Genomic DNA, 15,558 nt, shown 5'->3' with positions numbered 1-15,558 from the left:
TCTTTTTTCCACAGGGCAGACTTTTTGATATGATTCTAATGAATGCACTGCAGCGCACGGCCGTCCACTCCACCGCTCTAAAGGACCTGCGTACCTAAGAGCAAAGCAGACGCCAGTACACAAAAGAGACGCACTAGCAGAAATATTCCATTCAAATGCAAACAGCCTCTCAAAAGAGGAGCCTTTCAAAGGACGCATTAATTGAGTTTTCTATCATATTGTGAATTATCATATCGAGTTCAGGGAGCTTTACTTAGCACTGAGATGGTTCTGGTCTTTAACTGCAGCCTTTGTTTAAAGAGAAGTATAAAGTTTGGAGCTTCGGGTTCTACAGGGGCTGTCACATGCTTCTCATTTTCAGCCCTACAGCTGATGTTGGTCTTCACTTTCCACAAGACTGACCGAAAGCTGCAGCGATTCTTGCTCTCCGCTTGATCTTGTCCAGATTGAGTCTTGCATATTGGTCAATTTCTTTTCCCTTAAGAGCTTTCTGAGGCGGTTTTGTTCTTGCTTGCACGCTAGGTTTCCATCCAAATGGTTCACTAATTTAAAGCAAGCAAACTGAAAACGTTTGCCAGTTGCCATGTTTCAACCAGTTAGGGTCTACAAGCAGTAGGAAGAGGAGAATTATGAGGAACATGTAATCAGTAGACTTCCAGCCGAAGTGTCATGGAGAGACCGAGCACCCACAACATCAATTTAAAAAAAAAAAAAAAAACACTTTCCACCACTTCTGAAATATTTATCATATTTTTTATTACGATTGAGTGCAAAACTTTGTATCCCACAATAGTTTTTGAATGGAAAAAATGAAAATACCATATCTACTAAAAAATTTAAATTCCAAAGTTTAGTGAATATTTATATCTCATTCAGGAAGAGGAAAATTTTTTCCAATTTCTTTTTATATTAAAATGCGCTTTGGATATTTTTTTTTTAATCACTGACGTTCCTTCATGAACACACAAAATTTTTGGTGGTATAATTAAAATTTATTTTCTTCTTGCTTCATTTCCTTCATCATTTTTCATCAACTCTGTGTTCTAGCTCTGCGTTCTAGCAAGTGAAAAGTCGCTCATGTCGCTTCTAGCTTGTATCTTGTTTTTTTTTTTTTTTTTTAGTTACGATGAGAAACGGTTGTACCTATATAAAATATACCTTCTAAAGCTAACTAATTAAACACAAATAAAATAATGCACTAATATGTTGGAAAATGTTTTTTTTATTTACATGGTACATGCTAAACTTCGTACTAGCTACACAGGCGGGTTAGCAAAGCAAGCTATCTGTACTAGCTACGCACACTTAACAGAGGAACCAACTATCTTTGCGACGTCCTTCCAGGCTCTGTTTTTCTTTGTAATGTCTTCACACAGATTTAACGAGAAGTTGTGTGTGTGTGTGTGTGTGTGTGTGTGTGTGTGTGTGTGTGTGTGTGTGTATATATATATACATATATAAGGATAAGATGAATCCATGGTTATCCATTCAGTTTTTCTTTCCATTTTGCATGTCAAACAGTAAATGGAAACTAATTTCACGTAAGAACTAAAGTTGGGAACGGCGAACTAACGAAACATCAGACCACACGCACCACAGAATTGGTGGATTCGAGGGATCATTCAAGCCATTCGCTTGGATTTGTTGCTTAACTGAGTCATACCTAATTTGCATGGGATCAAGAAAGGTCTCTATTTGAATATCGCTTATCGTGCTGTCGTTTTGTCACAGCATTTTGGTTGTATGTCCATGTCACATATATACCTAAAAATGAACAGTCACTTACTAGTGTGACCATAGGGTAAGGGTATGCAAACTTTTGCACTCAACAGTATGTGCGCATTCAGATTTGCGTAGTAGTTGGGAAGTAGTTGGAAAGTGTACCTTTGTTCTGAACCCATGTACCATTTTCAAAATCTTCTCATCTTTAGTGCTGCTGTGTTTTAAACAGAAATTAAGTAGGACCACTCGAAATGTAACAATTTGCAGATAACTCTTCGATGGTTGAAAATACAACGAAAGTGTTTACATGACAAACGATTAAAAGCAGTGATCTGATTTTAGCTACATCAGAGCTGTAGCATCTCCATTCCTATTACATACAAGGGGGAAAAAAAGGGTGGATGAAAATCCCATTGTCTCTCTGATTTTTCTTTTACCCCCTTGTTTTTGTCTGACCCATCAGTGTCTTATCAGCCAAGTAGAACCGATAGCAGAAACACTGTCACAGGCCCGTAGCCAGTTAAGCTCTGCTTGCTTTTTTTTTTTTTCTTTTTTCACATTCAAATCCCCAGTCCTGGAACTGTTGGCGTGTGTGTGCATAGCAGTGAGTTGTGAAAGAGGCGTGTTGGGGCACATCCTGGCCACAGCATGCACAGAACATTATCAGAGAGGGAGTTAGCCTCAGGAGGAGCTGAGCACCTCCAACACACACACACACACACACACACACACACACACACACACACACACACACACACTGCTCTGAAGGTGGAGCTCTTATAAGCATGTGGTTAGTTAACTGGCATCTGTGATTTACTAAGAAAGGGATAATTAAAGGCGGTAAACCATTTAACCCTATCTACCCTATTGATTCTAATTCTTCTTCTTTTGTATATGCCTATACACTCAATGGCCACTTTATTAGGAACACCCATATACCTGCTCATTTATGCAGTTACCCAGTCAGCCAATCATGTGGTAGCAGAGCAATGCGTATAATTAAGAGTTTCATTAAGGTCCACATCAAACACCAGAACGAGGGAAAAAAATGTGATCTCAGGGATTTTGATCATGGCATGGTTATCTGTGCCAGATGGTCTGGTTTGAGTATTTCAGAAACTCCTGGGGATTTGTATTCATTTTCAATAGTCTCTAGGCACAAAAACCTCCACTGAGCAGAAGTTCTGTGGGCGGAAACGACTTGTTGATGAGACAGCTCAGAGGAGAATGGCCAGACTGGTTTGAGCTGACAGGAAGTCTATGGTAACTCAAACAACCACTCATTGAAACCGTGGTGAGCAGAAAAGCATCTCTGAACATGTCAAACCTTGAGGAGGTTGGGCTATAACAGCCGAAGACCACATCTGCCAGCCAAGAACAGAAACGTGAGGCTACAGTGGGCACAGGCGCAGCAAAACTGGACAGTTGAAGATTGGAAAAATGTCGCTTGGAACCTGACCCAGCTTAGCTCTGCCCTTTTTTAAATTCAGGAACAGTGTGTTGGAGTGCAAGTTCCCCTGGGCATGGTGCCTAGGAGGTGTGCGTGTGTGCGTGTGTGTGTGTGTGTGTGTGTGTGTGTGTGTGTGTGGGAAGCACTAATACAGTTTACAGTACACAGCCTTCAACCCCCCCGTGCATAGAACAAAGCCTGTGATAAAACCCTATTCAGTGAAACATGCTGTGGGGCTTTTGAAGGATGATATTTAAGGCTCATTTTCCAGGAATTCATTTTCTATCATTAAACTATTTAAAAAGTGGGCAGCAAACCATATCTGAAGTTTTTAGGAGAAATCGTTTTATTTATAGTAGATATATTTTATTTATATTGTTCTAAATAAAGCATGATAAGGCAGTTTAACCACAGTGCATTCTGATTAAGATATTTTCAGCTACGAGTGTATGCTTGCTGTATTATTACTATATTAGTACTATTTTTGCTGCCGTGTGCTGCTTTTTCATCTAATGTTTATTTAGTACTATTGGGAAATGGTGAGAATTTCATTTATACATATACATATGTATGTTTCAGTTCAAATATTGTGTTAAACAAAAGAAGTGAATTCAGGCAGAACGTGTTGCATTACACTTTGACTATAGGAAGTATATACAGTGTGTATGAATAAGCTACAAGATCTCTTTTCGATTAGACAGTAACTACATTTCTCCACATGTTGAAAGGCAAATTGCAGTGAATGGTGATTAAAGTGAGCAACCTTTCAAAAAATCTTTGGACTTGTTTTCCAATCTACTTTCCCATCAGTGTTTTCATTTTATGGCAGTCTGATTGCCTGTGATGATCATATTGAAGTACATTAAAAAAAACTCTTTAAACTAGCCAAATCAAAACATTCACTCACTAAATAAGGGTATTATTGTGTATTCTGATAGTTTGAGATCTGCCAGAGTTTCTCAGCGGGAAACTTTTTTTTTTTCCTTTGAAACATTCATTTCTATTCTCAAAGAATGAAAATGAGTGACATGGGATGTTTTTAATTATAAAGAAGCCCAATGCAAATAGAATTGCAGTAAATGCCAATGGTTCATAATAAGCAATAAGGGAATAGTGTGGTTAAAAGGAAATTATGCAATTTCCCATTTACTTCAAATGTGACTGATCAGTAAGGACATGCGTGGTGTGATAAGCTTGCTTCTTTAGTTTTGCGATGGAGCTTAATTTAAGTCTATGCGACCAAAAAAGAAGCCATCTTTGGTCACCAAATTGGGTAAATTTGATTTTTGGCTCAACGAGTCCTTTAATATTATATATTTGTACTGGAATAGTGTATGTAGGCTGAGTGGTCTAAGGCGCTGGATTTAGGCTCCAGTCATCTCGATGGCGTGGGTTCGAATACCACCGCTGCCAAATCCTTTACTGCATTTCATTGGCTCTGTACTCGTACTCTGCACAATGACAATAAAGTTGAATCTAATCTATTCTAATCTGGTGAATTTTCTCCGGTGAGATTTAGCCTTTTTGGAAGGAGTCTCCAGTGTCAAGCTCTTTGTAACAGTCAGAAGTAAAGCTTATTTCTTTAAGATTTAATACTTCTGTGATGGGGGAGTCTTTAAGATGGAGGACATTGTGCTTTGTGGTTTCTCAGTAACATGACAAGCTCTGTTTTTTGTCTTACTAACTTCTGGAGAGAGAAAATGCGAGAGGCTGCTGAGGGAGCAGCTGTTTATACCTGTTATAAGTGATAACAGGAACTATAACATAGCTATAAACAGATAATGACGTGCCATTCTTTAATAAATAAAACAATGCAATCATAGGCAAATTGCTGTTGTGTTAAACGCTTCAGGATTGACCATTGCTTATTTTCCTATAACAGCATGCCCTATCTTGTTTTATTTTTATCTTACGTGATTTTTTAAAAAATGCTACATTATAGTAAAATTCCTCAGTTGGAGCAGCAGTCTGCTTTTTTTTTTTTTTTAGGTTGTTGGCGAATTGTTGTTTGACAAACAGAATTATGGAATTGCATTAGAAGGAAGGTTGGGAAGAATCTGTCCTTATGCCACCTTCTTAGTGGAATGCTGAGGATATTTCGAAGCGTCTGTGATAATGACGAGGTAAACATCGTGACCTAGCATATAGCCGGTAATTGGCGCATACTTGGTGCGTTTCCATGCGTAATAAAAAACTGCAATAACACGTCACACGGCTCCATCAGTCTGAAACCATATTTGCTAGATGAATTGATGAATTAGACCTGCAGGATTGTCATCTTGCTTGTCCCTGGAAGGATATCAGTGTCGCCTGTTTGTCTGACACACTCGGAGAGGAGAGTAAACACAGTATATTGTTGCTCCCATCTGTCATCAAGGCTTAGACAAACGGAATGGAGCTTGGCTTTATCGGGAGCCATATTGCACAAATCACAAGTCTTTCACATTAAAATGCAGTCCAGGTTCAGTTTATCTGGTCAGTAGTAATAACATTCCTGTGTCCATATGTACGTCTGTTCATCTGAAACAAAACAGATGTTTCAGAATGATTTTTAATGATTATTTCATTGAAATAAATATCCTGTGTACTGGGACGGCATTTGAAAGACAGAGTCCCGTCCTCAAGGCGCACAATGCTTTCTTCTCACAAAACAGACAAGTGGATTTGGTAAACGTGTACCTTCAGTTTGCCTCTATTTAGAGCGGACATGTGAGAGTTCACAGCTTTGTGCCGAATAGTTCAGGGTGCAGTCATAATTAGATATAGGATCTACACTTTAAGTCTTTGTGAGGTCAGAGAAGCCATTTATCCTAGTGAGCTTTCACACCTATTAGTCTTTTTTTTTTCCTAAGTCTGAATGGGAGAAGAATTGCTACTTTTGGTTTTGTTTGCTATTTTGTTTGTTTTTAGTTTCACACCGCATTAACAAATCAAAAAGCAAAAAAAAGGCTGAGGAGTGTGTAGGGCTGAAAACGTACCCATAAACTTTCATTCATTGGATGGAAATATGGTGATAATAACCAAATCATTACCAAGTGTGCATAGAAAACACAAAAAGGACATGGAGACAGCACTAATTGAAAACATTTGTCTGTCACATCCAGTATTTATTTTCTCTTTTTGTTGTAGAGAGTTTCTTATACAGAACATGTCATAGTTCTGCAGCACTACAGTTCTGTCCATTGGCTCAGTTTGCGTCAGTTTATCAGCTCACATCTATGAAAAAATGTCGCAGCCCAAAAATACGGTGTATTTGGTTCACTTTGAATTGCTTTCTCACTAGAATCAAATCACTCGCGATTCCTGGGTTTGGTTCAGACGGACTGAGTAGTGCATATGTGAAAGCACACCCAGTTACATTTTATCCTAAGGTGTACAAGTATTGTATAAGAACAACTGAAATCGTATTTGTTTTCTAAATCCTTGATGCTTAGAGTAGTTCTAATCCAGAGGAAAGGAAAATATGAAACACCAGCACATATTAGATCAAGCCTAAATCATGCTCAGGTTTTATGCATGATAATGTAATACAATCATGAAGAGCTCTTGAACTCGGAAGAAAGTTCCCGAGGGCCATGTTGCGTATGAGATTGTGGCAGAGGTAAATCAGTTAAGTTGATTTATCGAAGCGTAAATGACCACAGAGGGACTAAAGCCATGTCCCATAATTAGGCTGTTTTTAGACTATTGATTTCTGCCCGGAATGTTCTTTAACGCTTGTTCCTGTTGATGGATGTGGCCTTAACGCCATCTATATGAGTGTCACGAAACGCCTGGAGTCAATCTTGAACCTATATATCAAAATCACTTGCCAGTGCCTTGTAAAAAGGAAACATTTTTAATGTGTTTAATGTGTATGTAGCTTGTCTAATGTAATAATACGGTTGGCTGGATACTGCTGACTTATGAATACAAAGCTATTTGTGCATGAAATCAATAGCATAATGAAGCAGCATTTTTCAAGAGACCAAAATACTCTAGACTTTTCTTCTTGCCATAATGGCTTCGGCTTGTGGGTCAAAGTCAAGACGTGTCTGAGTGTAAAAGCTGTTCATTTTGCAGACAAATGATCAGTATGCATAAAAATCAGCTGATTTCGCTCTTCACGCTTCTATGTTCTCATGTCGATGTTTACTTGGGGTGTGTGTGTGGTGTGGTGTGGTGTGGTGTGGTGTCGTGTGGGTGGTGGTGGGGGGGGGGGGGTATGGGTAGAATACACAATAACCTCTTAAACTCCCAGGACCTGTTGGCTTGTCCAGGCTTGCATTCCTCATTCTCGGAATGGCATTCCTGTTTTTTCCTCATTAATTTCACTGTAGCTGCTGAATAATTCGTAGTAGTTACTGACTAATAAGCTTTAAGTTGAGTAACTGAATGATAAGCTGGGGCTTAAAAAGTTAAGGCAAGAAAAAGTGGAAACTAGTTTTTAAATACTAAACACAATACTAAACATGCAAATTGCATTTTAAATACTGAAATGTTTTAAACAATTAAAAAAAATATATATAAAAAAAAGTATAATGTAATAAAAAATATTTTTAAACTTTTATTTTTAAACTTTTGTGTGTATAATAAATATATAAATAAATAAACAAACAAACAAACACCCATATACACACAATACAATATATATTAATATTTAACTACTTTTATTTTTTTTATATTTAAATAGTGTGCACTGATACGAACGTGTGATTTGAATTACAGCTGGAACTACTGTCAGAATGACTGTAAAAAAAATATAATTAATAAATTAGTAACACCTTCTGACCAATAAGATTGAAGAAATCAACAGTGCTGTGGTATAATATATGAATAAAGTTTTTGTATGTTGTATAGTGTGAGCCTCCAAACAGACAATCTTTCTGTTCTGTACCTCGAGTCAGGTTCCGGATGTGAAGTTGTTAAACAGGGAGCTGAGATTTATTCATTTATAGCCTGCTGCGACATGGTGGTATTTGTTTCCTCATGTCATGATGAGGGCAACCACCTGTAGAAGTAGGGACTCTGGTTCCCTTCATTCCCCTCTGGAGCATATAATACACTGAAATGTCACAGTTGTTCTACAGGGAAAAGCCTAGCAGACGATACAGACATGCCCAGACACTGCGTTCGTGAAAGTAGGCCTCTCGAGAAAGATTCAGATTTTGTTTCTTTTCATAGTGGATCATTTTATGTGGAAGTAAACACGTTTGTCCAGGCTGGACTCTCGTCGGCATCGTTACACAGTTGGCATTGCCGATGAGCTTAAAGCGCGTTCGCAAGATGATCGACCATGGCGAATGACCACAACATGCTTGTCGCGGCGCTGGAAGTGATTAGCAGTGTAGTTCATTATGCAGGCAGGGTGGGGGAGTGCGAAGCAGGGCCAAAAAGAAAAGGCCTGAACCATTTAGTGGTCAGAACGGGATAGGCTCCCCCCCTCACCAGTCTGCGAATCAGTTCTGCAGCGTCAGCATTCAGCACACAAAAACGGAATTCAGGAAAAGCTCCCTCCGCTCTCTCCGAGTTGCCCATCCTCCCCCTCACTTTTTTCCCCTCCCTCAACAGCTTGCTCCCTTCCCCCCTCATGAACTGACATTCTAGAAGAAACATATGCTGCTAGTCCCACAACAGCTTGTGTCGCCTGAACGGGAGCAAGCCGAGGGAGGAAAGGCTCGTCTGGAGGATGGGATGGGGGTGGGGGCCGGACGGGGCTGCGACAACATCCAAAAGTCTTCACATTTTTGACACATTTGGCTTGTCAGTGGTTTGTGTGCCTGTATAAAGTATAAAATCTTCAGCATGCGAATGGACTCGCTTTGGCGAATTGCTCTAATGACTATTCTTAGACTTTGGGCACCTTGTGTTTAAGCTATCAGAAGGCAACAAGTACGAAGGCCTTGCCTTCAACCAAATCAGAACAAGAAAACCAGGTTCTACTTGCCTACATTATGAGTTCTTTTTTTAAATTCCATTTGGAGTTACTGATAGTGCTCTGGATGTTTAGCGAGCAGCCGTGTTGCGCTTCACACAAGCGGCTGACATGATTTCCGTCCAGATTTAAGGGGCGGTTAGAGGGGACGGACAGCTGGGCTGAAATTGGCTCGCCTGTAAAGGCCTTTTAGAGAAGAAAGTCTGCTGCTTTACAGGAGATGCCAGGTGGTTTTGGCAGAGTGTTTTAAGGTTATATGTCTGCTGCCTCCTCGTTCGACCAAGCTCATTTCTCAAGGCAATTGGATCTTTCTAGAAGTCCATTGAAAGTACATCTGAGGAAAATAGAAACATGATCTTAATATCTGGGGAAATTCGGAAGCTATTTTAACTGTTTTTGCTATATGGGGGCAATTAAAATGAAACATTTACATTCTTGGCCTTAACAAAATTGCTGTTTTGCTGAAATATTGATTTTTTTTTTAAGTTCAAGTGATTGTATGTGTGTGTTGGTTTTACCTTGTTGGTCTAAAAGAACCAGTATTACCATGTGTTGCAATTCGCAAAATAGCTTAGCATTCCCAAGCTTAGCCTGGAGTCCTGACCTGTTTGAGTAGGTAGGGATTAGCCAGTGCTGAATATAAAACGTATTATACCATGATTCCATGTGTTCTATATAAAGTAATATTTAAAAAATAAATAAAAATTGTGTTTGGGTCATTACACATGATTGTTTCTAGCATGCTGTGGCCACAACATGCATTTACTTGCAAATGCTTCCCTTAAAAACCGCTGCCCTTAGGTTCCCTTCCAAATGGGACATTGTTTGACTGAAGGGAATTATTTATAGTTACACTGGTGTCACTATCTGGTGTCACCTATATGAGCATGGTTCATCTCTGCACCTCTCAAGGTTTCTTCCTCATATCGTCTCAGGGAATTTTTCCCTTGCCACCTTCACCTCTGGCTTGCTCATTAGGGATAAATTTATAAATTTAAAATTTATATCCTGAATTTATACATTTCTGTAAAGCTGCTTTGTGACAACTGTTAAAATTGCTATACAAATAAAATCGAATTGAATTGAAGGGTGCAAAAACCGCCTAAAAATGCTGCCTACGTAGATAGCCTCTTCACAAATACGACAGGGGGGTAATGGTGGTATTTTCAAGTCCTGGAGGGCCAGGTGCTTTTCCTACTCACACACCTGGTCCAACTCAATTGAGGAGCCTTCATCTACTGTTATTTTACTCTTTCTACTATTACACTATTATTTGAATATTATGAATGTTGAGCATTGCTGTTTATACCACAATGGGACAGATGGCTTTGTGATTTGCGGTTTCTCGTTAACATGACCAGCTGTGGGGTTTTTTGGCTTGTTAACTTCAGGAGAGAGAAAAAAGTTGCTGGTGAGGGAACAACTGTTCATAATTGTTGTAACTAACTTCATCTAACTAACTGTTACTGTAATTGTTATAACTAACTTCAATCTAGAGAAGGCTAGATTAAATGTAACTATGAACAGATGAAACAGAAAAGACGTTGGCCAACTCCTGTGGTATAAGAGGAGTAAAACACTTCATGACATGCTGCTACTGGTGTATGCCAGGGACTGCACTCAGCCACCTCTGACCACTATTTTTGTTTTCGTTTTCCGTCAGGTCTCACCCTAGTGTGCTCCAGGCTTCGGCTTGGAGGTCCCAACCGCCAAAATTGATCCCAGCAGCTGGAGCGGCAGCGAAAGTCCTGCCGAGGACATGGAGAGGATGAGCGACTCTGCCGAAAAGCCCATGGACAATGACGCCGAGGGTGTTTGGAGCCCTGACATCGAGCAGAGCTTCCAGGAGGCGCTTGCCATCTACCCACCCTGTGGCCGTCGCAAGATCATCCTCTCTGATGAAGGCAAGATGTATGGTAAGACCTCTGGTTCAATTTTCGTAGTATTCAACGCGAAACATGTCTAAAATAGGTACTTTAGTAGTTTTTCGGTCTGTTTATTTAAAAAAAAAATTTTTTTTTTCACTAAATTTCACTAAGGAGTGATCAGACTGGTTAGAACTGACCCACAAGGTGACCCGAAAATTGTTCAAGGTGTGGATATAGGTTGAATAAAAAAAGGTCATCTAACTCTCTAGCTAGCACAACACCCTGTCAGCTCGTGGTTTAACGTTGATCAGTGACTTGGTAGCTTTTTTGTCGCGGGTCTAAACATGATGTGCTATCTCAGACACTTTCTTAGAAAAGGATAATGGCTATGCCTGAGTCATTAGCTTGCCGTACTTTATTACATATGTTCTAGCCAAATCACTGAGGTTTCTGGGCAACCAGAACAAGGGACTGGGCAGTACATTGGAGCTTCCGCTTGCCCAGTGTGCTAGCTAATAAATTTTATTTGTCCACCCCTGAATAATTAGGATGACGATACGATGCACCGGGTAGTTTAAAATGACCTTTACAGCCATGTTACAGTAGTAAACAGATTAAGCCAAGATGATGACGTTTCAGCCAATAGCTAATGAATGATTCCACACTAGAGATATCACACCTCGTTGGACAGGTCCTTTGAAATTTTTCAAATTAAATTAGTCCAATGGAGTTCATGTGACATGGACCCACCAGGTAACCTCCACCCTGCTGGGCACCACGATTAATCCAGGAGGGGATGCTGGGCTGTGAGGAGTTAAACAGAGGGAACAACGTGTGGACGATGAATATGAGAATAATTCATTCGATGAATGAATTAATGCTAGCCGTTCTGGCCCCTGAAGACTGAGTGGTGGAACGATTAGAGGTCCGGCTTAGATTTACTAGTGACGGACGCTTTAAAAAAAAAAAAAAAAAAAAGAATGAACAGGAAAGCCAATTTGGTTTAAATAGAGCTCAGAACTGATTCGTTAAAGCAATAATGTCCACAGCTATTGGAAGAAGAATGAGACTAATCGTTAGTCAGTAAATTAATGTGTTAGCCCGTCTGGCCTCTGCGGACCTCAGCAGTAGTATTTATTTGCTGGCTGTTGTGGAGAGCTCGGAGTCTATAAGTAAAGCAGCATGAACTATTAGTCAGGAGCAGATGGCACCATGGCTGCCACCAGCTGTGCCCCCCCCCAACTCTTATCCACCCACCCTCTTTCCCAAAAACCCTGGCTGGGTGATGTCATGGAAAGAGGGCATGGATTTTCTTGCGTAGTCTCTCGCTGCCTGTCAGTGTCAAGTGAAAGCCGAAGGCCCTCGGGGGGCGTCCTTTGCAGCTGTCATGTGACCTCTCCGGCCAAATGAAATGTAATGTTTAGGAGTCGCAGCGATGGCTCTCAGCTGCCGCTACAAAGAGGTTTTCAGCACACATACATACACACACGTACACACACACACACACACACTGCAGCCCCTCCTTCTTCTCCTTGTACACCAGGAGTGCCAGAGAAACTCACTCACACTCTCTCCCTCTGCCTCGGATTAAAGCATGACAAATGGCTTGGCCTGGCGAGTTTTAAATGATTAACGGCAAGAACAAGAGCCGCCAGTGCTCACTGATTTAGAGATAGCAAAATTTTTTAGCATAAATAAATAAATAAAAATAAGAGGTTTTTATGCCACCACATGCTAGACACTAATAGACACAAAACGCATATTACAAAAGAAAAATAATATATAAAATACTAAGAAAATAATAAAGTATATTCACAAACATAACATGAAGTATAATCAGATAAATAAATAGATTAGTTAATTAGCGGATACTATGCCACCACATGCTAGACACAAAATACATAATAGTATAAAATATCAATATTTATAATTGTATATTTATAAAATATTTCTTATTTTTGTGTGTGATGAATATATGCAATAATAAATACAAAAGAATAAATAAATATAAAAATAAATAAAATAAATATTAATTGTAATAAGTTAAGAAGTAATGAAAGCGATACGAAAAACAGCTTAGTGTTGTGTTAAGTTGTTATAATGCTATTTTAAGTGTGTCTATGTGTTTGTGAAGGCTGTGTGTTGGTCTCGATTCACTGTGACCCGTGTAAGGATTGAGCAGAGGTCAGCTGTGCCAGATGTTCAGAGTGTCTGGTTGCATGTGCACTCCATGGCCTTTCCCTTGCTACTGCCTTGCTAGTGATGGACATTCAAAATGAGCTGAAACCCTCCATATTGGTGTGACTGGAGAGGAAAGCGTCTCATTTACACAGTGCTATAAGTTTGTGTGCGGGGAAAAAGAACGACCGGTAAGAATAGGTGTGCTTTATTTATTTATTTTGCAGCGATGAGGTTGAGCGTATACACAGGGTCAGAGAGGGCAGGTCTGAAAGGCAGAGTGTGGGCGTTGTTTTCTTTCCGGCACTGTGCCATTCTTTCACTGCCGAAACTAGTTTGGCGGGAACGGCGGAGAGCTGAAGGCGGCAGATTGCGGCTCGGCGCTCTTTGTAGGGGCCGGGCTCGTCTTTCAGCCATGCAGCTGTCGCTGGGCTCCTAGTGCCAAAACCATCGCACCGTGAACTGTGACCCATGCACTCGCTCAAGCATTAACAAGGGCCGTTACAACTGTCAAAACAAGCAGGGCCGTCTGTCAGCGGGGAGGCCGAGCAAATTAAAAATCCGGAATTTGTTAATATATTGTGTTAATATATATATGTGTGTGTGTGTGTGTGTGTGTGTGCAAATCACAGAATGAGTCAACACCTGTGTTGTGTATGTCAGAGTCATTCCTACAAATCAGAGCTGCTGCATAAACTGTTGCATTATATTTTAAAGACCTTGTGGGTTGAAACATTTATTAATTCATTCCTATTAAGAATTTAATATTAAATGTAAGGTATTTCTGTAACAAAATAAAAAAAAATTAAACTCCACTTTGATAAGAAAACATACAAATCATGAAGAGTCTCGCAACATGTATTCTACAGTTAATTTTACACCAAGTGCTAACATTTTCCCGGGAACAAAAATTCGTCTTTTCCTTTTATTTCTTCCATTTACAGACTTTTTTTTTCAATCAACAGATTACTACACATAGTATTGAGGCTAAGTACTAGTGAGGCTACAGATGCTATTGAGGCTTCTGCAATCCAAACTATGTTTTTTTAAGTGGCTAGCTCCTCTCAGGTGGTTAATTCTGCTAAACAAAAGATTATAAGATTATACTTTATCTGTACTACCTTACAAATGTATTTGCTGTGTGTGATGAACTCTTAGTCACTGTGTAATCTCCAGCTGAGATTAGAGGATGTTGTGATATCCAGAAACTTTTAGCTGCAGCATCTGTGTGCTAAGCTAGCTAGCTAACTGTGAAGTGATGAGCAAATTGTGTTAGTCAGTATGCGCATTCTGGTGGAATTGGCTGTTACCAAATAAATAACTATTAATATAACAATGAAAATTTAATGAAAATTGCCTTGTACTGTGACAGAGGCAAGCTAGTTAACTAGCAAGACTAGCTAAGTTAGTTAATGTCAGTGCTTGTGGAGTATCTGGGATGGCAGGAGGACATGTGGCTTGCCAGAAAGCATATTTATTTTTAATCTCTGTTTAAATGAGCTTAAAGGTATTAAGGAAACATTTTAAACAATGTATTGTTTATGTAGAATATTACAGGCATTAGCTAGATTAGCTAGATTTTTCTCTTTTCTGCCGTTTTCCTAATGACTGTTTTAGTACTTTTTTCAGCAAGAAAAAGGTGCACAATTAGATATAAATCAGTCCATACAGGATTTCGCAGTTTTTTCCTTTTTTTATTGTTGCGGCCAAAATTGCTTGATTTCGCTGCTTTTTTCAAAATTTTGTGATGTAATTTGTGGAGTTTTTTTGTGCTTTTATGCGGAAAACTACTTGAATTTGCGAAACTGCAGTTGCATGTAATTGTTTTGCACGGTCGTTCGCAGTGATGTTTGTTGGTAAATGAGACCTTTTAGCTGTGCTCATGTTCGACACACGCAAATCAAACAGGGCTTTGACTGAATGTGCGTTGTGATGATGTCACATGACGCGTCTTGGCACAAATCTGCGGAAAATCTGTGGTAACTTTGAAAAATTGCAAGCTCCCCCGAGTTTGCTTGATTTTGCGTTAATTTCTGCGAATTTTGTTATGTGTTGTAATGTCTGACTGCAGTCTTCTTGTGACATTCAGTGTGTGATTTATAGCCTAAATTAGTCAAAGATGACACAGTTCATGACTCCACACTCCTTCTCAATCATTAGTTTCACTGTTGCTCCACCTTTGCAGTCAGACCTATAATGAAGACTCTCTTCATTTAATTTACTGGAATTATACCTCATCTGGGTTGCATTAATGTTTTCAACAGTTTGCCAAGAGTAAGAGAATCAGGGTCATAGTACGTGCTACACATTAGACGTGTAAAGTAATTCCATTGGCTTTATCTTTTTAGTGATCCAAATATCTGTATCTTCAAACCTGAAATGGACATGGCCTAAACATTTGTTTTTAATTGAACCCTACCACTATA

At 39.5% G+C, this 15,558-nt stretch overlaps 1 protein-coding gene across 9 annotated transcripts in view; it reads left to right on the top strand.

The window, feature by feature from the left end:
- tead1b (TEA domain family member 1b) overlaps positions 1-15,558 on the top strand; it is a 70,689-nt gene that overhangs the window by 17,679 nt on the left and 37,452 nt on the right. For all 9 annotated transcript variants that reach the window (XM_053238313.1, XM_053238314.1, XM_053238312.1 and 6 more), the window contains exon 2: positions 10,750-11,002. In XM_053238313.1, the coding sequence (XP_053094288.1) occupies positions 10,846-11,002 (157 nt within the window). In that variant the 5' untranslated portion in view covers positions 10,750-10,845. The remainder of the gene's footprint in view (positions 1-10,749; positions 11,003-15,558) is intronic.

Source organism: Pangasianodon hypophthalmus, chromosome 11, assembly GCF_027358585.1.
Source record: "Pangasianodon hypophthalmus isolate fPanHyp1 chromosome 11, fPanHyp1.pri, whole genome shotgun sequence".
NCBI lineage: Eukaryota > Metazoa > Chordata > Actinopteri > Siluriformes > Pangasiidae > Pangasianodon > Pangasianodon hypophthalmus.
This window is presented reverse-complemented; position numbering and strand designations above follow the sequence as displayed.